We start from the raw sequence: 22,414 nt of genomic DNA, 5'->3' as shown, positions 1-22,414 counted from the left end.
TCCTTCCTTCCTTCCTTCCTTCCTTCCTTCCTTCCTTCCTTCCTTCCTTCCTTCCTCTTTCCATGTTCATCTTCCATTCTTGTAAGAATTCAACTCAGCAAGCACTTATTAAGTGCCTACTGTATGCCAGGCACTGTACCAGTTGCTTAGGAATACAAAGACAAAATTAAACATTACCTGCATTCAAGTAGTTTACAGATAGTTCTTCCTTTACTTAAGTGGACCATTCCGCAGATCTTTATGTAAGGTGATTTTTACCTAATTTGAATTTGCCAGAGGATATGAGGAAGGGGGAGATAGATGGGAAGGCAGGAAGGTGACCCTAAATGCCTGAGGAGGGAGGGGGCCAGGCACAGGGTTGAAGGACAAGTGGGGACAGAATTGACAAGGAAGGATGGGGCAGGAACTGAGAGAAAGAAGGGTGGGGCAGACATATTGTGACTGGACATATTCATAGACAGGACATGATGGGTGACACAGGTACCCCAGTGCAGAGGGATGGAAGACAGACATATGGGGCAGAACAGGACAGGAGGTAGGCAGAGCGGGGCAAAAATCTTTTCTCTTGACACAGCCAAGACCCTGATCTGTGAGTCCTTCACTTGGAGGGTTTTTTTGGTGGTTTTTTTGGGGAGGGGGAGTGAGAGGGAGTAGGGAGGCCTTGGAAAGCCAAGCAGAAGGCCAGGAGTGGAGAGAGAGAGAGAGAGAGAGAGAGAGAGAGAGAGAGAGAGAGAGAGAGCATAGTACCATACAATAAAGTTAAGATAGGTGTTTTTTTGAAGCCCAATTTCTTTCTGAATTTTTTACATAAAGTTGAATTTGCATAATGAGAATTTGTATAAAGCGAGAACTATCTGTATATTTTATTGAGAGAAAACAACATACACAAGAATACACAATGGGTAAATAGTAAATATGTAATAAACATGAAGTAGGTCCAGAGGTAATCAGGAAAGGCCTCTTGGAGGAGGTGGTGATTGAGCTGAAGCTTGAAGGGATTCAAGAGGGGAACGTGAGAAAGGGCAATAGTCCAGGGATGGGATACAGCCGGCACAAAGACACTGAGATGGGAGAGGGAATGTTGTTGTTCAGTCATTTTTCAGTCATGCCCAACTCTCTGTGACCCCATTTGGGATTTTCTTGGCAAAGATACTAGAGTGGTTTGCCATTTCCTTCTCCAGCTCATTTTACAGATGAGGAAATTGGGGCAAACAGGGTGAAGTGACTTGCCCAGGGTCACATAGCTAGTAAGGTCTGAGGCCAGATTTGAACTCAGGAAGTCTTCCTGACTCCCAGTCCAGCATTCAATCCACTGCGTCACCTGGCTGCTCAGAGTAGTGTTGTCAAACTCAGAAACAGATCCCTCCAGGCTGCTTATGGCAAATTTGATAACCTCTAATGCAAAGGAAACATCTCATTTTTGAGCAGTTGGCATGTTTCTTAACTCCCTTCCAACCCTCATTTTTTACCTTATTGGTTAAGGTTGATAGTATATGTACTATGTTCCTGTACTGTGTTACCTTCTTGTAACAGTTGGGGCTGATATAGTTTAACTTCATGTGAGAAAAATTAAATTCTTTGTGCATCTGCCAGGCCCGGATTGAGGAACTGGAAGAAGAATTAGAAGCGGAGAGGGCTATGAGAGCAAAGGTAAACTGCAAAAAGTTCTCACTCTTTGGCAGAAGTGCTAAGAAAGTCTAAAATCCAACTATTTTAAGTGGAACTGCAGCGTAGGTCCAGCCAAGAGATGGACAAAGGCCTTGTTAACCTTGGCTGAGCTGTATTCAGTATAGCCAGACTAGATGGGAGAGGAAGAAAAGGAAAAGCACTTGGCAAAAAAAACAAAACAAAACAAAAAAACCATTATTGGAGTTAGAACTAATTGAAAGAGTCTACTTATTCACTGAGTCCCCAGAACCTAAGGACTTTGGTATATTCCCAAGTTAATTGCATCCCTGAATTTACTATGGAACTAAGACTTGTTCACCCAATCTAATAGAAGGGACTAATGAATTCCCATTTATTGAATGTCCCTAATAGCCATGGTAGTACATAAAACTGACCTAAAATATAGTCATTGCTCTCTAGGAGCAGAGGACCCAAAGAGAAACCTTGACTAGAGATATTCACAGAGAGGTCATATCACTAAGGCTCTTTCCCCAAATGCTTCCATAGGTGGAGAAACAACGTAGTGACCTGGCCCGGGACCTTGAAGACCTCAGTGACAGGCTGGAAGAAGCTGGAGGAGCCACCTCTGCTCAGGTAACCTAGGACAGAGAAGGACATAAGCTTCCCTCGACCCACCCTAGAGTTCAGGATGTAAAAATGCTGATGTGTTGGAGAGAGGTCAAGGACCAGTTCTTTAAAAATTTCTTTAAAATTTTTTTAAATTTAATTTTTAATTTTTAAAAATTTCTTGGTGTGAAGCCAATTGATGAACCAACCTTGTCTACATTTGTCTGTAACTCATTTGGTTGGGGCATAGTTCTAATGAGGTCAATGTTATGGCAGTGTGAGCTAGTTGGCTCTTATGTGTCTATGGACTCACACAATACATACACCATTAACCTTGACCAGCTGACTCACAAAAACAGGGCCTTAGGAAAGAGGAAGCATACCAGTGTTTTCTCTTCTGTTGGAAGATCTACTGACCTAATGAGTCAGGAGCATCATCTTTGGATTTAAAATACAATTTTTTTCATTAAAAAAATATAACTAGTAGGACCACCTTAGTACTTGGCATTTTAAGTGCACAATGTCTGAGTGTTTCATCACAAGTCCTATTACTGCTTTCCTGGAACTGACAGCCAAGGTCACAAAGGAAAGAACACTGGCCATACCAAGGTCACCTCCTGAGTACTTAGTAGTGGACATTTCTCCCTTAACTTCTTTGATGAATTGTTCCTGTAATTTACTTAAGCCCAACAGTGAAAGGCTTCAGCTCAACATATGTGGGTCCCAGGCCCAGCTCCACACTGACTTTTCCTTAACAGCTTTGTGCCTCAGTTACCTCAACTATACAATGTCAATGATATTATTTGCCTCTATCCCTTCCATTGGAGGGTAATGGGAGAATGAAGTGGGTCAGGAACTCTTAGCTCCTTAGAGAGAAGCAGTTTAGAAGGTCAAAGTTACTGCATTTTATAGGCTAGCGTATCTAGATGTATTCATATTTTCAATGGTGTAAGCCTAGTATGGTGCTTTGTGCATTGGTGCTCAGTGAGCATTTGCTGAATGAATGAATGAACGAATGAATGAATGAATGAATGTTAAATGGATTTAAGTCACACATTGCTAGTACAATCATCAGCCAAATCAGAATCATAAAATTTTTAGAGTTGGGTGAGACTCGAGTGTCCATCTCATCCAACAAATACCTTCCACCCCCCTGCAAACACACACACACACACACACACACACACACACACACACACCAATATCCCTAACAAATGGTCATTGAAGAGTTCACTAAGGGAAGTCCCTACCTTCTAAGGTAGCCCATTCTACTTATAAAAAACCTTGACTGGGAGGAAATTTCTTTTCACATCAAGCCTAAATTGGCTTCTTGACAACTTTCACCTATTGCTCCTGCTTCTGCCCTGGGGGTTAAAGAGAACTTGCCTTAGTCCCTCCTCCAGCTTGAAGACGCTACCACATCCCATCCTGTGTCTCCAAGCTAAAGATGCCCATTTCTTTCATATGATACGTTCTCAAGGCCTTTCCTCATCCTGGTTGTGCCCTTCTCTGGATACTCTTCAGCTTATGGCACCCATCGCTGAACACAGTACTCCACGTGTGGTGTGGTGTGGTGGGGGTGGGGAGAGGAAATAGCAGTAAGTGTGAAGCTGCCAGGTTTTAGTTGATTTTACTTTTGCCTCACTTCTGAATCTTCTGTTTTATCCCCGTTGCAGATCGAGCAGAACCGCAAGCGGGAGGCGGAGCTCCTGAAGCTTCGCAGAGAGCTGGAAGAAGCAGCCTTGCAGAGTGAGGCCACTGCCTCCACCCTGCGCAAGAAGCACACGGATTCCATGGCTGAGCTCACGGAGCACGTGGAGAACCTCCAGAGGGTGAAGGCCAAGCTGGAGAAGGACAAGCAGGTCATGAAAGCAGAGATCGATGACCTCAGTGCCAGCATGGAGGCTGTCCAGAAATCCAAGGTGAGGCAACACTGGGCATCTTCCTCATCCCCTAAACCTTGGACTGAGAACATGGGTCGGCTCCAAAGGAAGCATGCAGGTGCCCCATGGCCCTTTCTCATTGGAGAGAAGGTCTTCCCAGGCCTCAGAAGTTGTCAGTCAAATGGCACCACTTCCATAAGATTTTGGGTAGATGGAAGTCTGCATAGACTGCACAGCATAGCTGCACAGCTACTCATAGGAAACCACCAGGTAGTTCAGGTTTCTAACCAGCCAGGAAAAGGACTCAGGGAGAGAGCGATTTAAGCAAGTGAACTCAGCTATGAGCCTGCTTGGGACAGAGCAGAGAAGAAAGATGAATTTGCTCATTAGGATTCTGTCTGGCTACATAAAAACATGTATGTATGCAAATGTATACATATATGTACATTTATAAATGCATACATGCATGCATATGTGTATATTATATGGAGAACATCCAAAGGAATGCCTTTTAGCTAAACAAATTATATATGATATATAAATGAATAAGAAAGAAAATAAAAATGTATACTAAGGCTTGAATTTATTGATTATAAAGGGACTCTTTCTGGCTATATAGAAATGCATTTGTGTTTGCATATGTGTGTATGAATGTATACATGCATGTACATTTATAAATATATACATATATAATAGAGAAAGCATTAGAAGTAATACCTTTTGGCTAAACAAATAAATTATATATAATATATTCATGAATAAAAATAAAATATATATATTAGAGCTTGAATTTATCTATTTTGGAATGGACTCCCTCTGGATTGAAATATATAATATATATATAATATATATATAATATATAATATATATTATATATATGTATATGTACATACACATATTATATATATATACATACATATATGTGTGTGTGTGGCTGGAAGAGAAAAATTTAGGCACAAATAAATAAACAAGAATTTTAAAATGTGTTCAAGCTTGAAAATATGTAAGTAGAATATAAATAAGAATAAAATATAAATATACATCAAGAATATATATTCAGGCCTGATTATACATGCAGATTCATGTTTATTCTTATTTTATTTATATTATCCACATATTCAAGTTTGAATGTATTATGTATATTTAAAATTTTTCATTTATTTATTTAATCTAAACCATTCTCCTCTCAATCTTCCATTTCCCCCACATCACTCCTGAAAGATATAATTTAGCCTATTGCAAAGAAAAGATGCCAAATTTCTGCTGTTTCACTTATCACAAAAGGTCAAAAGAACTCATCCTTTTGTACTGGGCTCTCTTTCTAACTCCTGAGTGCCATCTTTGTCTTCAGGTGAATGCTGAGGCTCATGTCCGGAAGTTGGAAGATAATTTATCTGAGGCTAATGCTAAAGTGGCCGAACTGGAGATAAACCAAGCAGAACTTAATGCTATCAGAACCAGGCTCCAAGGTAAAGTCATTTCCCTAGGATCCATCCAAGGAATGACACAGGGTGGAAAATGCTGTCTTAGATGTTGTGATGGGGTGAGGTTTTTCCCTGGACTTGGAAAAAAACATCACATCCAATTCTTATCTGTGATGGGAGAGAATTTAACAGCATAGAACTGAAAAGTGAGACTGTAAATAAGAAAAAATAATATCTGACATGTTTATGAAACTCTATACTTTTCATGTATGTTATCTTTGTGTTCTGTATGTTATCTATGTGTGTTCTCTCTCATGCTTTCATTATCTTTCAAGGCATCTGCTGTGCTTTCTTTCATGTATGTTATCGATTCAAGAGGCATTTGTTAAACACTTGGTATATGCCAGACACCTGTAGGCACTGGGGATCTAAGACAAAAAATAGACAAAAGCTGAACACTCCTTGTCCTTGAAGAGCTTATACTTCTATGATACAGAACAGCATGTACACGGATAGCCAAATAGAAAATGAAGGCAAAGTGATTTCTAGGGAGAATCAGGAAAGGTTTCTGGTACTCTTACCACACTCATATCACACTGGAGCTAAGCCTTGAAGGAAAAAAAAGAGGGGGAGGAGCTTTAAGAGAAGGTGAGGAAGGAGAACATTCTTAGTGTGAAGAGGACAGCCTGTGAAAAGGAACGCAGGGAGGGTTCAATCTTGTGAGATGGAGCCTATCCTGGCAGGGATGGCTGCCTTTGGTGGTGCAGTGGTTACTTAGAGTGCTGGACTTAGAGTGAGGAAGACCGAAGTTCAAATCTAGCCTCAGATACTAGTTGTGTGGCCCTGGGCAAGTCACTTAACCTCTGTTTTCTCAGTTTCCTCAACTGTGAAATGGGGATATACAGCCAAGGTTGTTGTGAGGATCAAATCAGATAATATTTGTAAAGTGTTTAGCACAGTGCTGAGCACATAGTAGGCATTTTATATAAATGCTTATTCCCTTTCCCACTCCCTCCCCTTCCTAAGACTCACAGGATCCTTACACCATCTCTGCAAGGTAAGTAGCACGATGCAGTGGAGTGGGAAAAAACACAGGTGGACATGAAGATAAAAGATTTAGGTTCTAGGGCTACGTCTGGCACTCATTAGCTGTCACCTTGGGTAAGCTGCAGTCTCTCTGAGGCAGAGTTTCCTCATCTACCAAATGATGGCATTGGAGCAGATGGCCATGAAGGTCTTTTCTATCTCTGAGAGTCTATGATTTTAGGATACCCATTTGACAGATGAGGATACCGAGGCTCAGAGAAGTTAAAGGATTTGTTAGAGGTCATATATTTTTTAAAAGAGCCTAAACTGGAGCCCAAGTTTCCTTGCTGTTCATCTCTGGTTTATATAGCTTCTTTCTCTGGCCCTTTAAAATTCTAGCTGTCACCTCCTTGGTGGAACAAGTCTAAATTCTGGGACTGCAAGTATATTGTGTGGAAGGGGCAGCTAGGTGGCACAGTGGATAGAGCATTGGCCCTGAAGTCAGGAGGACCTGAGTTCAAATCCAGCCTCAGACCAAACGCTTGACACGTACTAGCTGTGTGACCTTGGGCAAGTCCCTTAACCCCAAGTGCCTGAAAAAAAAGTATATTGTGTAGAATGGCTCCCCTCCATCTCATCCTTCCACTCAGTATGCTCTCACCAAGTACCCCCGAGGACAGGATGGATTGCCTAGGTGCTTTCTTCTCAGGAAATTCTTTTGGCACAGAATCATCTTTCAGCTAGAGTTTAATTTTGGTTACTGGTTGCTCAATATTTTCCATATTTCAATTCAATTAGAGAAGTCTTTAGTGATTTATTAGTCAATATTTATAATATCATGGTGTCTTGCGTATAGCAAGTATTTTAATAAAGCCTTTTTCACTTACTCATTCATTCCAGTATTTCTTATTAGACAGAGGGTCAACCTTGGAAGCAGGAAGGCATGGGTTCAAATCCTGTCTTTGACACATCCTAGCCATGAGAACCTGGGAAAGTCACTTAACCGATCTGTGCCCCAGTCATCTCTTTACTACTGTAATTACAGATGAGTACATTTAGAGGCCTACTACTCTGCATTAGTGGAAGGGGCTTCCACGTCCAGATTTCCCCGAACATCAATGAAATCACAAGCCAAAAACCAAAAACAAAGCAAATTCCCCTCATATTCTACTACTATTCCTTTAAGTCAGTTCAGGAAACTGAGACACTTGCCAGAGAGACTCTTTTTCTTCTGGACATCTTTTCATCTTATTCTCTCTTCCTTATCTAGCTGAAAACAGCGAGCTAAGCCGGGAGCATGAGGAATCCCAGAGTCGGCTAAATCAAATCTTTAGGATTAAGACTTCGCTGACCTCTCAGGTGGAAGACTACAAGAGGCAGATGGAAGAGGAGTCAAAGGTTGGAGAAACAGAAACAGAATCACAGAATTTGAGTGTCAGAAGGGCCCTCAATGGCAGTCTAGTCCAAAGCAGAGGAATCCTCACTACTGCACACTGTCCAGCTTCTCCTGCCTCGCTGAGGCAGCTCCTTCCACTTTGGGACAACCCTAATTGTTAGGAGGCTTTTCCTGATGCCATGCTTAAGTTCTCCTCTTGGTAACATCCACCCTTGCTCCTCCTGGAGCCAAAAAGAACAGTCTCCCTCCCCTACAAGACAGCCCTTCAGATACTTAAAGAGGGGCTCTGTGTGTGTGTGTGTGTGTGTGTGTGTGTTGGAGGTGGGGAGGTAGCTGAGCTGTGCTGCAAAAACAAACAAACAAAAAAAGAGGGTAGCTAGGTGGCACAGTGACTAGAGCTCTAGCCCTGCAGTCAGGAGGACCTGAGTTCAAATCTGGCCTCAGACCCATAATACTAGCTGTATGACCCTGGGCAAGTCACTTAACCCCCTTACCTAGCCAAAAAAAAAAAAAAAAGGCAAAAACAAACAAACAAACAAACACAATGGCCATGTTGAAGTAGTTACAGTTTAAAAAAAAAAGTTAAGTGTTCTGATAAGGCCCAGAAAGAGATTAACACTGGTTGGTAAGCAAATTCTCTAATACATCTACTATCTACAGTCCCGGAGCGCTGCTGTCGTGAGCCTGGCCAACACCAAACATGACCTGGATTTGATAAAGGAGCAGCTGGAGGAAGAGCAAGGGGGCAAATCTGAGCTGCAACGCCTGGTGTCCAAACTCAACACAGAGGTGACCATGTGGAGAACCAAGTACGAAACTGATGCCATTCAGAAAATGGAAGAGCTGGAGGAAACCAAGTGAGTCCTGCGCCTTGGGTGGAGGGGGGTGGGACAGCAGCCCTGACCGACGTCATCATTTTAGCTGACTTGCTGCTGAGGTCAGAGGCAGAAACAAAGGAACAGAATGTCACTGGGCTAAAGCTAAGGGGAGTGCCCAGCTCAGTGACTAGCCAGCGGACACCATTCCGTGGTAGAATGTCTTTGGCCTAGGATCCCTAGTAGGTACAGCCAGCAGAGACTTTGTGCCGTACAACCTCTTTCCTTCCTTCCACTAGGGGTAATGTAGCATAGTGGGTAAAGAGCTGACCTTGGGGCCAGAAATACCTCCCCTCCGTTCAAGCCCTACCCCTGACATAGCCCAGTGCAAGTCACTTAATGTCTCAGTGCTCTAGGCAACCTCCAAGACTATAGGTTACCGATCTGCATTGGTGGACAGAGTGGGCTATCCCAGTGGAATCACAGGTCCAGTCCCCATCCCCTTCTTCCATCGAAACACCACACCCTGTTGTATTCCCCAACTAGACAGGGTTTCTTTAGCTTTTTTATGTGTGTGTCACAGACTTCTCAGGCAGCCTGACAAAGCCTATGGACCTCTTCTGGGAATGTTTTTAAAGGCATAAAATAAAATACACTGGATTGTACAGGAAACCTAGTGTATTAAAATACAACTATAAAGATATATTTTTTCAAAATAAACCAGGATCTCAGACCCCAGGGTTAAGAAGCCTTGTATTAAAGCTTCCTGAAGAAAAATTATGGCTTAATTAAACTATACTTTGCCTAACGCTGAGCACAATGCTCTGCATACGCTAGGTGCTTAATAAATATTGGCTAAATAAAATTGAATTGGTTCTGAGCTTCTCCATAAAAAGAAAGTCTGGTTTGATGCAGGAGAAATTTGAAACTGTGATTCTTTATGGCTGCAGATGGGCTGCTTAGAATGCCAAGGCATTCCCTTCCATTATAAGAAACCTGAGATGATGACATAGTATCTAGGGTGACCATACTAGTACAAAAATCTGTGGGATCCTTTCTGTTCCCAGGAGCCATCCCTTCCTTTTAGCCCTATTTTGGCAACATCTAGGTAGGTGGTGCAGTGGATAGAGTGCTGGACTTGGAGTCAGGAAAATGTGAATTCAAGTCTTGCCTCGGACATTTACTAGGTGACCCTGAGCGAATCATGAATCCTCTGTCTGCTTCAGTTTCCTCAACTGTAAAATGGAGATAATAATAGCACCTACCTCACAAGGTTATTTTGAGGATTAAATCTAATAATTTGTAAAGTGCTTTGCAAACCTTAAAGTGCTAAATACATGCTAGTAGTTCCTCCTCCTCCTCCTTCTTCTTCCTCCTCCTCCTCCTTCTTCTTCCTCCTGCTCCTTCTTCCCTTCTTCCTTCTTCTCATGGGACAGTTTTCATTTCAACTCAATCAGATTTACTGAGTACTTATTAAATCCATTCTTGTCTTATACTGAACTAAGCCCTACAGGGAATACAAAAGAAGGAAAATACATGGTCCCTGCCCTCAAGAAGCTTATGGTCTAGCTGGAGATGCAGATATACAGATAAAGAACAAGACAAGGCAGTGCTTCTCTATGGTCCTATAATTAAATGCCAGATGAGTAGTAAAGGCAGGCAGGCCTACATGATTCAGAGGAGAAAAAGAGTAGGGGGAACAGGGAAAAGAGTGGTCCAACAAGACTTCAGAGAGGTAGTGGGCCTTGAGTTGTCCCTAGAAGGATGGGTTGGATCATAATTTTCAAGCTGGAAGCAACCTGACGGGCCATCTAGTCTAACACTCTCATTTTACAGATAAGTGATTTGCCCAGAGTCACACAGTTAGTTAGTGTCTGAGGCAGCATTTGAACTAAGGTCTTTCTGACTCCAAGTCCAACACTCTATTCACCACGACACGGGGTAGAGGGAGAGAGAAGAAGTAAAAACCAAATTTTAGGTTGTTCAATGATGTAGTTGACCTCTGGTTAAATGATCTGCTTCCAAACGAAGGCCAGGATGAAGTACAAGAATAGAGCCCTTTGTGCAGGGATGACTCCTTTTATATTCCTAACCACCTCTCTCGGACTTTGTACCCACAGGAGGAAACTGACAGCCAGGCTGCAGGAAGCAGAGGAGGCAGCAGAAGCTGCCCAGGCCCGGGCCGCCTCCCTGGAGAAAAACAAACAGAGGCTCCAAGCAGAAGTAGAAGATCTCACCATTGATCTGGAGAAGGTAAGAGGCTCAGCTGAGCTTCTGCCTGGGGAAAAGATCATGTGGCATCATCATGGCGGGTCCTGGGAGAAGAAGCACAGCCCCACTGGGTTGAATAAAGGCTTTGGACATAGAAACCTTGAATTTCAATTCCCCCAATGGTCACTCCAGGAAATTCCTTGGGCTTTTTCATTTGTTGTATTCTCAAAATTGGCTAAGCCATTCTTTTTCATCTGTTTTATATACTTCAGTGTAAAGAAGTATAAGTAATTTACTGGGCCTGTGAGCTCATCAATATAGGTGTACATTGCAACCCATCCATACGTTCTTATTTCTGTGCAATCCTTATCTATGAAACATGAAATCAACGTTTATGAGAAAAGTAACATTTCACAGTATCAAAGTGGGGGGAAATGTTAGGGGTCCCCCTTATTTCCTATCCTCTGATACCAAAGCCATCCCCATTCTTTAGTAGATCATCCATGTACCTCTTGACATGTTTATAATAAAGGCAAAATTTGGTAATGGGAGGAAATGTTAGGGGTCCCCATTATTTCCCATCCTCTGATACCAAAGTCATCCCCATGCTCAGATGTTCTCAGCTATTCATATTGTTACATGTCCATGCTTCTCCACTTCAGAACAATCTGCCAGCTTTCCATAGTATGTAACTCAATATTTAAGCAGGGCCCACAGATCTTATTTAGGTTAATGTAAGGCTATTGCCTCATACTATCTGTAAAGGCAGATCAGTTTCCAGCTAGCGCCTATCCAATGAGGAAAGAATTTCATAATCATAGTCATATAGGTGGCTAGTGAAAAACAAGTGGAGATACTTGAGATTAAATGTTCCAAAATCCACAAGCAAAGTTGACTTTATCTTTGAGGAAGAGCAGTTGAACAGAATTTAGCTGAAGTTAATCCATCTAGGATAAACCAGAAATTAACATCCTTAATCTTAGGGATTATATGAAGAATTAAAAGGAAATGAAAAAATAAACTCTAGGAATGACCAGCTTTATTTGACAGCAAAAAAAATTAATTGGTTCTTATGTGTATTGCATAATGATGCATATTGACTGGTAGATCAATCAACAAGCACTTAAGTGCCTACTATGTGCCATGCATGTGTTGTGCTAGGTACCAGGGGTACAAAGACAAAGAGTGAAATCCTATCCACTCTCAAGGAATTTATTAAGAGTGTATATTATCACACCATGGGAAAGTAAGAGTTGAGAAATTGGGTTGTTTTGTCTTAGGAGAGAATATATTGTATACTTATTTCAAAAATTACCATTGTCACAAAAGGTATGGTTGGTTTCTTATGCTATGTGCTAGTAAACATTTAACAACCAGATCTGTGAAAATGCATGATACACTTAAATTTAATCTGCATTATTAATATTTTTACTGTTACTTTCTTTAGTCTATAAATCAACAAAACAGTACACCAAGCCCTGATTTATAGGGTTAGCTGATTTCTAAGATGTAAATGCTAACAAAGAAAATTTAACAATAGGCTCTCACTAACCAGTATGACCTGGCTCCAGCACATCCTTCCCTGGCTATAGGTCCCCATGTAGTCATCATATAAGCAAAACAAAAGACATACCCAACAAGAGTACAATGCAAGCTTCATTTCTCCAGGCCAATGCTGCTGCTGCTGCCCTGGACAAGAAGCAAAGGATCTTTGATAAAATGCTGGCTGAATGGCAGCAGAAATGTGCAGAGCTGCAGGTCGAGGTGGACAGCTCCCAGAAGGAGTGCCGCATGTACATGACCGAGAGCTTCAAGATCAAAACAGCCTGTGAAGAGTCCATAGAGCACCTGGAATCTGTGAAGAAAGAGAACAAGACGCTACAAGGCAAGGCCCAACACAACCTCGGAGGGACTTAGAAAAAGGAGCATGGGGGGCACTAGGGACCACAAGCTGGCTACATGCTGAATGCTCTGGGCAGCCTCAGGTTTTATCAGGCTTAATGACACCAATACCAATGACACCAACTCTATAATTAGGGTTCAGTACCTTCTATTGGGTCTCTATTCAAAAGGGGAAAAAAGGGGACTTTTGGTTATAACTATAACATAATATTTGGCATTTATATGGCACTTTAAGGTTTGCCTCTACTTACATTAACTTGTTTGATTCTCACAATAACCCTGTGAGGCAGTTGGAATAATACAGATTTATGAAAGGATAGGACTAGACCTGTGATTTAATTAGTTAAATAAAACTCTGAGGTGAGGAAGCTCCCTCTACCAATGCAGGTCAGCATCTGTACCTACAACTTATAAGTCCTACAGAATTGTCTAGAGCCCTGAGAAGTTATGTGACTTGCCCAGGGTCACACAGCCAGTAGATGACAGGGTGAGGAAATGAACCCTAGTTCCCCCTGGCTTTAAGGCTCTTTCCAATATGCTACACCAGAACAGATTTACATATTACCCAGAATAATATAGATGTCATTGTCCCCGTTTTGAAGATGAAGATACTAAGGGTCAGAGAGGTTGTTACTTCACCATGATGATATAACTAGTAAGTTTGTGAGGTGGGAGCCGAACTCAGGTCTCCTCTGTCTTCAAGTCTAGTACTCCATTACACCAAACTCTTTCTATAATACTACCCTCTTTGACGTAATGAGGCAGCTGTTTGCTCAGTGGACAGAACTGGGCCTGGAGTTAGGAAGACTCATTTTCCTGAGTTCAAATTTGGCCTCAGACACTTACTAGCTGGGCAAGTCACTTAACCCTGTTTGCCTCAGTTTCCTCATCTATAAAATGAGCTGAAGAAGGAAATGGCAAACCACTCCAGTATCTTTGCCAAGAAAACCCCAAATAGGTTATGAAGAGTTGGACACAACTGAAGGACTGAACAACAGCTTTAACATAATGGATCAAATACAATAGTATTACAACAAGCTTTAAGGAAGTATCTAAGTTTTCCCATTTCATTGGAACTTTGCCCCAGTGAATACTGCTTAACAGAGGGGACTCAGGAAGTATCAGAGACACTGAACTCAAGTCTTCTATTCTAAGACCAATGACAAATGCTCCTTTCATTTTATCATTGTACCTAAATAACAACACATGCACATAGATCAACAATATATACACATAGTTCTACAAAGATCCCAGAGTTATAGGAGAAACATCAAAAGTTGATAATTTAATATTTGTTGGTTTTGTCCCCTACACATTTGCTTAAGTTAACAATTTAATAAATACATAATGCATTAAAAAAGAGAGAGAGCAGTAGGCCATAGCAAAATTCCAATGTAACGTGTGAATTAAGATATTTCCTTAAAGTTTGTTGTAATGACATTTGATTTACTGTGTTAAATAGAGTAGTATAATGGAAGTCTTCTGAAGTAGGCTTCAAAGCCATCAATTCTATTGATTCCAACAGAATCCCATATAATGGGGGTTTTCCAGCAAAGGAAGATGAGAGTGGCACCCTTATCTTTGTTTGATGATGAACTTCAGCACAATTATCCTTTCTAATAATAATGATAATAGGTAGCCCACTTTGATACCTCAAGAATCTATGATTGCACCATTGTGAGTGCTTTTCTCATTTGACACAGAAATGACCCTTCTCTTTCCTAGTACAGGGTCTCTGTGAATTGCCAGGGCCCCACGGGTATCATCATCTTCTGGCTAGTCTTCTGAGGATAAGCCTCTCTAACCTGGTCTAAACTGATCCTTGGTAAAATGATAGCAGTGGACTAGATGATAGCCAAATTCCCCTCTCTCTTTGGGTTGATAAGCCTATGACAATCTGTTGCTAGTTTCCATCTTTGGAGTCACCATGATACAGGGGAAGGACCAGAGACTCTGTGGTTGGAAGACCTTGAGCTCACATCCCAATTCTGCCACTCACTACTGTCTGTGATCACAAGCAAGCGGCTCTAGATCTAAGATCCTTTGACAATCTGTTGCCAAGCCCTATAGGAAACCCTTCTGTCTTGAAAAGTCAAGCTCTGGAGTCAAGGGACAAGAGTTCAAATCATCCCATTTCTGCCACTCACTAACTCGCCCGTCAGTAACATCCCGGGGCCTCAGATTGGATTAGATAGCCTCTGCAGTCCCTTCGAGCTCTGGATATATGATCTTAGGATGGGGCCCGCCAGAGCTTTCCCTCCCTGCAACAGGACCAGAGATCCATGGAAAAGATAATGTCATTATGAACTCTTTGAAGGTCAAGGTTATACCAACCATTGACCATCTCAAAGATGATAATGTTCCTTTTCAGAGGAGATCAAAGACTTAATTGACCAGCTGGGTGAGGGAGGACGGAGTGTACATGAACTTCAGAAGTTGAAAAAGAAGTTAGAGATTGAGAAAGAAGAGTTACAGGTGGCCCTGGAGGAAGCTGAGTCTTCCCTGGAGGTAATCACTCAGGCAGCTCTTCTGGATGATGGAGCCTCCTTTTCTGCTTGCCAAGTCCAGGCCAGCAACTGGCTGGCCAGAGACTAAGGCCCTGGTCCACGACAACTGATACCATATATTTTCTGGCAGGTGGAAGAGAGTAAAGTGATACGCATTCAGCTGGAATTGGCTCAAGTCAAATCTGACATTGATAGGAGAATCCATGAGAAGGAAGAAGAATTTGAAGCTACAAGGTAAGGGGGATGCATAGGATGTAAGATAGGTTCTTCAAAGCAATTCCACTGGGGAAAAACCTCTTTTCCTTTGCTCATGGGAAAGGGCTAACTTTGGTTAAAATAAAATACAACTTTTGATTTGGGCATAGTTCACTTTAATACAGTGACCCAAGAAAGTGGTTTTCCTGCTCTAAGAAATGTCTGGACGTGTTCCTAGTACATTTTTTTTAATTTACAGAAAATAGATGTTGTGATTTGGAGAAGAATACTGTTTTCCAAGCTGTCCACATTGGAACACTGCCTTATATGCTTGACTAGCGGCCAAAGGAGCTGCTCAGCCAGGGACTCCTGACCCTTTTGAAGTTGCAACATACTATTTGTTATATTTTGTAACCTCACCCCACCCCAACACTCACAAACAAAAGTCACTCTTTATCCCATCTCAAAGTGCTATCTGTACAGCCATTGTGAGAGATGGCTCTGGGACCAGTGGGCTATACCCTAGACATCCACTCAGGTCCATGGCAGGGTCAATGACATAGTATATTATATGGCACAAATTTAGTTTTTAACTAAAATGAATTAAAAGTTATTTTATTTTGAGAATTTAATGAAACCCTTTATGACGACTAGAATTATACACAACCCAAGACACCCATCACAAAACCATGGCGCAGTTCATTGTCCTGCTATGTTGCAGCTGACCAGTTTGAGGCTAGGTATTCTTTCACTCTTTCCTCCCCCAATTAATCAACAAGGTATATGAGAGGCCGCCTCTTCTAGAGAGGTCTAGCTTACATAGGCCTGCAGCCTCGAGCTGGACTAGCTGTTCTTGTTTAAATGGGCAGGAAGAACCACCAACGGGCCATCGAGTCCCTGCAAGCTAGCCTGGAGGCTGAGGCCAAGGGACGGGCTGAGGCTCTCCGACTCAAGAAGAAGATGGAGACGGATCTGAACGAAATGGAAATCCAACTGGATCATGCCAACAAAAACAACAGCGAACTCGTCAAGACACTGAAGAGGCTACAGCAACAAATCAAGGTACTGTGGAGAAGAGGAGGAGTTGGAAGGCAAGGAGGACCAGGGGCTATCTAGGGCCGAGGGAGGCCTTGACTTAGCCCAAGTCTTCAGGTGATCGCCTCAGCAAGGATCAGAAATCTAAGGAATGTAGATTCAAGTAGGTCCAGCCTAGTAGGGCCTTGGCCTTACTGATTCCTTTGTTCATCTGCTTAATGAACTGTACTCCCTCTTTACCTCCCCATTACCCCCAAAAGTTAATAAAGCATGAGCCTGTGCATGAGGTTTTTGCTAGGAGAGAAGACACCAGCACAGGTAACTCTGATACACAATTTTCTATGGTGAGAGAGGCTTGAATACAAAGAGCTTTGTGAGCCGTGTGGGGAATGGTTGTAGCCATCCTGAGAAATCAAGGAAGGTCTCCTGGAGGAGAAAGCATTCGTGTTGGCCTTTAAAGGACAGAGAGTAATTCAGCTGGCAAAGAGGGACAGGGAAGATCATCAGTTTAGAGCTAGAGGGATCTCAAAGGCCATTCCAACCTCACTCATTTTACAGATGAGGAAACTAAGGTCCCAAAAGATGAAGTGGCAAAATGTGAACTCAGGTCCTTTGACTCCAAAACAGTGTCCTTTCCATGGTCCCACACTGCCCATCAGTGCCTATTGTAATGAATAATAATTGAGGAAACAATGTGAGCTATGCAATTAGCAAAACAGGCATAATAAATGGGTCAATGGACTCCCCAGTCAGTCCAAAGACTCTGAATTCAGAGCGAGACAGATTTTTATGTATTAAAAACAATCAAAACCAGTTAATTACAAGAAAATAATTAATCAGGATACAAGCCAAGAAATAAAATTAGGTAATCTAATTTCTAATTGGAGGAAAAATTGGGGTTTCCCAAGTTGGGGATAAGGTGTGTTTTGTGAGTGAGTTTTAGTCAAGTTGGGAAGGGGATGAGTGGTTTTTGGGGTCTTTCATTTCCCAGGATTGAGAGATGCTGATTAATTGCATCCTCCTGCATTTATGAAACAGTAAATGGCTTATATCATCGAGTTTCCCATGGATGATTTGCAGAAAAACAACAAAATGGAGGAGAATACATATGGCAAAACAAGATGGAGTCAGTGTTCATGAGATAGAATCTAATTGGTTCTCTTGATTCCCACACCAAACCAACTCTGTTTTTGTAACTGGCCTTCACTCTATCTCGTCAGTTGTACAGTGCTTGGCACATAGTAGGCATTTAACAAATTGCTCAACAAATTGATTGACTGATTCCAGGCAGGGAGAACAACATGAGCAAAGGGGTGGAAAAGGTGGAAAAGTGCAGGGAGAGTTTGGAATAGGGGTGAGCAGAGAATAGTCCAATTTTCATGCCCCCTTTCCTCTTGCAGGATCTCCAGATCCAAATGGATGAGGATGCTCGGCAGCACGAGGAGCTTCGGGAACAGTATAATCTTCAGGAACGCCGCCTGAGCCTCCTGCAGACAGAACTGGAAGAAGTTCGGTCTAGCCTGGAGGGCAGCGAGAGATCTCGAAAGCTGCTGGAGCAGGAGGTGGTCGAGATCACTGAGAGACACAATGAAGTCAACATTCAGGTTAGCAAACCTATCTCTGCCTCTGTCTGACCTGGCTTACCACAGGGCTGCTGGGATGGTGATAACCTTCCAAATCCAAGGGCCCAGGGTATTTATCAAATAGTCCTGAGTCTTGCTTAGACTACTCTTAGTTCAGACGATGCTCTAAAAAACCTAGGAGTTAAAAAACAAAACAAAACCCCCAAAACTCCAAACCTCCCCCTCATATAGAATTATAGGAAGTGCTGAAGAAGTTGAGAATGGGAAAAGTTTAAGAAGTCCTGAATTCCAGACCAAGCCCCTTAATTTTACTCATGAGGAAACTGAGGCCAAGAGACATTCCGAGCCTTGCTCATGGGTACACAGGTAGTAAGTCGTAAAGTTGAGATTTGAATTTAGCTCCTCAGAGTCCAGATTCAACACTCATTTTACTCCATCATGTTGCCTCACTCGGTCTCCAAAAAACAACCTTCCCTGTCTCTTCATTCTTCTTGCATTTTACTGCCTTCTGTGTAATATACAATCTAGCCATACTAGCCTTGCTCTTCCTCACATGGGACACTCCATCTTCCAACTCAGAGCCTTGGGAATGGCTGTTCTCCAAGAGTGGGGTGCTCTGTCCTCTCACCTCTGCCTTCTGGATTCTGACTTACTTCAACAATCAGCTCAAATCCCACTTTCTGCTGGAGGTCATTTTCAGTCCCTCCCAGGCTTTCCCTCTGAGACTGTTGTTGTTCAGTCATTTCAACTGTTTCTGACTCTCTGTGATTCCATCTGGGGTTTTCTTGGCAAAAATGCAGGAATGGTTTGTCATTTCCTTCTCCAGCTCATTTTAGAGATAAGGAAACTGAGGTAAATAGGGTGAAGTGAATTGCCCGGGGTCACACAGCTAGTAAGTGTCTGATGCCAGATTTGAACTCAGGAAGATGAGTCTTCCTGACTCCAGGCCCACTGCCCTACCCATTTGTGCCACCTAGCTGCCCTTGGAGATGACCTTCCATTTTTTTCTGTATATATTTTATTTGCACAGTTTTTTATTCTCTCCCATTAGAATATGAGCTCTTTGAGAGCAGGGACTGTATTTTTTTCTTCTTTGCGTCCCCTGTTCTGAGCACAGCGCCTGCCATATAGTATTTCATAAATGTTGGAGTTTCAGGTTGCTGCCCATTGGACAACACAGAAGATTCTAAACTTTCCAAAACAGTTCTCTATCTATGTGAAGCTAAGTTTGTCTCCTCCACCACCCCCTAGAGAGAAAGACAGAAGGGTCCTCTAGGTCTCTACATCAATACTGTCTCTTCTCCTTTAGAACCAAAGTCTGCTGGTGGTCAAGCGGAAATTGGAGTCGGACGTCCAGCGCATTTCCAATGAACATGAGGAGCTCATCAGTGAATTCCATACAGTCGATGAAAGAGCCAAGAAAGCTATGACTGATGTAAGTCCTTTCCCCCTTCCTCTTGCCAATGAACATAACTGCATCAGGGAGGGTCCCCAAGACTAATACAGAATGGACATCAGAATTTCCCCATTTCCTATAACTTCTCATTCTCTTCCCCAATACTTGCTTCTTATCCAACTTTGACCAAAGGCTCTCTCCACACCAAACAACATGCTCTTCCTGTACTCATCCTGCCCCGCTTAATGGCCAATCTCTGCTTCTACCAAACCATTTATACCTTAGCATCCTTTGTACCCCTTGGCACTCCTCAGGTGCCCTATGGAAATGCTCTCTTGAGCCAGACTACACAATTGGAAATGCCACTCCAGCTCAGGATTGACCAGTTGGCCATTCAGTTCCTCAAGGCCAATGAGCTCCAAGTCCTTCAGTTTCTGAGGTCCAGAACAAATCATCTCACTTTGCTTTATGCTGTGTTCCTTTCTCCTCCTAAGGCTGCTCGCATGGCAGAAGAGCTCCGTCAAGAGCAGGATCACTGCATGCACCTGGAGAAAATAAAAAAGAACCATGAGCTCACCATCAAGGACTTGCAAGCTAAGATGGAAGAGGCTGAACAGTTGGCTCTGAAAGGTGGAAAGCGCACAATAATGAAACTGGAAGCCAAGGTAAGAGGAAAGCCCAGTGTCTGCCAAGCATTTCCTGTTCAGCACATCTAACCCTGTGTTTACTAAACTGCCTATAAAATAAATAGGAGGGAGGGAAGGAAGGAAAGGAGGAAGGGAGGAAGGGAGGGAGGAAGGAAGGAATCTGGCTGGAGCCAGAATGCCTTTTACCAAAAATGTGTTCTGAGTTTGGACATGAACTGAAAATTGCAAATGTTAAGGAAAATGACACTGAAGAGTCAACTTTAACTTCTTTCTTGAAAGGTTTTCTGTCTTCTTTTCTGTGCCCTAGAACAAGAAACTATAAAACACCCTTTCATCCATTCACCTAGAATGCTCTTAGCCCCATTGTTGTATCCATCAGTATCTTCCCCTACTGGGTTTCCATTTAGCTTCCAAACATTCCTTCTTTTACTTATCATTCTCACTCCCATACCACCATAAGAATAACTTCCCAGTCCCATTCCCCATTCCCATAGTGCTTTCCAATCTGAAAACTTCTCTCACTCTCTCTCTCTCTCCCCATGTCACTCTCTCTGTTTCTGTCTCTGTTTCTCTCTCTTCCCATCTCTCTCTCTCTGTGTCTCTCTCTGTCTCTGTCTTTCTCCATTTCTCTCTCTCTTCTGTTTCTCTCCTCTGTCTCTGTCTCTCTCCCTCCACATCTCTCTCTCTCTCTCTCTCTCTCACACACACACACACACACACACACACACACACACACACACACCCCTTTCTATATCTTGTGTATACCTAGTTATTTACATGTTGTCTCCCCCAATAGAATATGAGCTCCTTGATGGTAGGGGCAGTATTTTTGCCTTTCTTTGCATCTCCAGAGTTTAGCACAGTGTCTGGTACCTAATACGTACTTAATACTTGTTGAAATGGTTATTGTAACCCCAATTTCTTTTCTAAGGTCCCATATTCTTGGGATTCTCCATTCTATAGCGGAATCCTTAAAAAAAAATGTTACTGGTTTACTCAGATGCTTCCCCCCCCCCCTCCAACCTTCTCACTCCACCTCAGATTAAGGAACTGGAAACCGAACTAGACTCAGAACAGAAACGCCATGTTGAGACAGTCAAAATCCTGCGTAAAAACGAACGTCGCCTCAAAGAGCTGGTGTTCCAGACAGATGAAGATCACAAGACCAACCAGCGCATGCAAGAACTGGTGGAGAAGCTTCAGAACAAGCTGAAGGTCTACAAAAGGCAAATTGACGAGGCGGTAGGTCCTGGGAGCCCTCCCCTCGTCCTTCCTTCTCACACCCTTTCCCACTGAACAGCCTCTCAAACCGAGGAAGCCAAAATGTGCTCCCGGCTCTCATATTACCTCAGTCTCGGGAGGGAAGCATTCAGCCGTAGGACTATTTCTGGAACCATTGTCCTAACTGGCCCTGCAACCCTGAGCGGCTGGGAAATGTTCACAGGCGGCACACATGGTACCCTTAGAGATAAGAACGTGTTAAACAACAGGACTCACCCCTTAAGAATCCCTCATAATAACTAAGGCATGGAATGATTTTAAATCCAGGGAATATTTCTGCTCCCTTCAACTTGATGTCACGGCATTCAAGACCTCCCTGGCTCCCTCTGCCTCCTGCCCCGCCCCCCTTCCCCACAACACACGCTAGACTCATCCACAGCTTGCCATCACACTGAAGCTTATTGGTCATCAACTGGCCCTGTAAGGAATTTGAAATCAGAGCTCCTGGGAATGAAGTTTTTGTTTCCATCCTGTTGCAAGTACCAAAATAATTTCTAAGCTACTGTGACATTGAAGAGTTTTGCAGTAAAATTATAAAACTAAAAAAAAGAAAAAAAAAAGAATTCTAAGTCTACTTCTGCCTCTGCCTCTGCCTTTGTAGGAGGAGCAGGCCAACCAGACTTTGGCCAGGTACCGGAAGACTGTGCATGAGCTGGATGATGCAGAGGAGAGAGCAGGGATGGCGGAGACGGCCCTGAACAAGCTGCGGACGCGGCACCGTGTAGCAGGCAAAGGGATCACCTCGGTGGAGATCATCCAAGTGTCCAAGACCGGATCCTCAAAAACTGTTTCTGAGGAATGAGGTCCGCCGGTGCTAGACATCTATAGCTGGTAGGTCCTGGTCCGCCTGCCTCAGACTTCTAGCAGAGATAATGGAG

At 42.8% G+C, this 22,414-nt stretch overlaps 1 protein-coding gene across 1 annotated transcript in view; it reads left to right on the top strand.

Annotated features, from left to right (window-relative positions):
* The window catches only part of LOC114052071 (myosin-16), a 75,126-nt gene that overhangs the window by 47,193 nt on the left and 5,519 nt on the right, over window positions 1-22,414 (top strand). Inside the window, exons 26-41 of the mRNA XM_027874485.1 lie at window positions 1,594-1,650; window positions 2,176-2,262; window positions 3,912-4,157; window positions 5,470-5,587; window positions 7,839-7,966; window positions 8,625-8,821; window positions 10,900-11,032; window positions 12,659-12,875; window positions 15,264-15,400; window positions 15,530-15,633; window positions 16,464-16,656; window positions 18,030-18,233; window positions 19,522-19,647; window positions 20,103-20,273; window positions 21,297-21,497; window positions 22,138-22,367. Of these exons, the coding sequence (XP_027730286.1) occupies window positions 1,594-1,650; window positions 2,176-2,262; window positions 3,912-4,157; window positions 5,470-5,587; window positions 7,839-7,966; window positions 8,625-8,821; window positions 10,900-11,032; window positions 12,659-12,875; window positions 15,264-15,400; window positions 15,530-15,633; window positions 16,464-16,656; window positions 18,030-18,233; window positions 19,522-19,647; window positions 20,103-20,273; window positions 21,297-21,497; window positions 22,138-22,338 (2,520 nt within the window). The 3' untranslated portion in view covers window positions 22,339-22,367. The remainder of the gene's footprint in view (window positions 1-1,593; window positions 1,651-2,175; window positions 2,263-3,911; window positions 4,158-5,469; window positions 5,588-7,838; window positions 7,967-8,624; window positions 8,822-10,899; window positions 11,033-12,658; window positions 12,876-15,263; window positions 15,401-15,529; window positions 15,634-16,463; window positions 16,657-18,029; window positions 18,234-19,521; window positions 19,648-20,102; window positions 20,274-21,296; window positions 21,498-22,137; window positions 22,368-22,414) is intronic.

Source organism: Vombatus ursinus, unplaced genomic scaffold, assembly GCF_900497805.2.
Source record: "Vombatus ursinus unplaced genomic scaffold, bare-nosed wombat genome assembly UNPS02014807.1, whole genome shotgun sequence".
Classification (NCBI taxonomy): Eukaryota; Metazoa; Chordata; class Mammalia; order Diprotodontia; family Vombatidae; genus Vombatus; species Vombatus ursinus.
The sequence above is the reverse complement of the archived record's forward strand: the minus strand, read 5'-3'. Positions and strand labels throughout refer to the sequence as shown.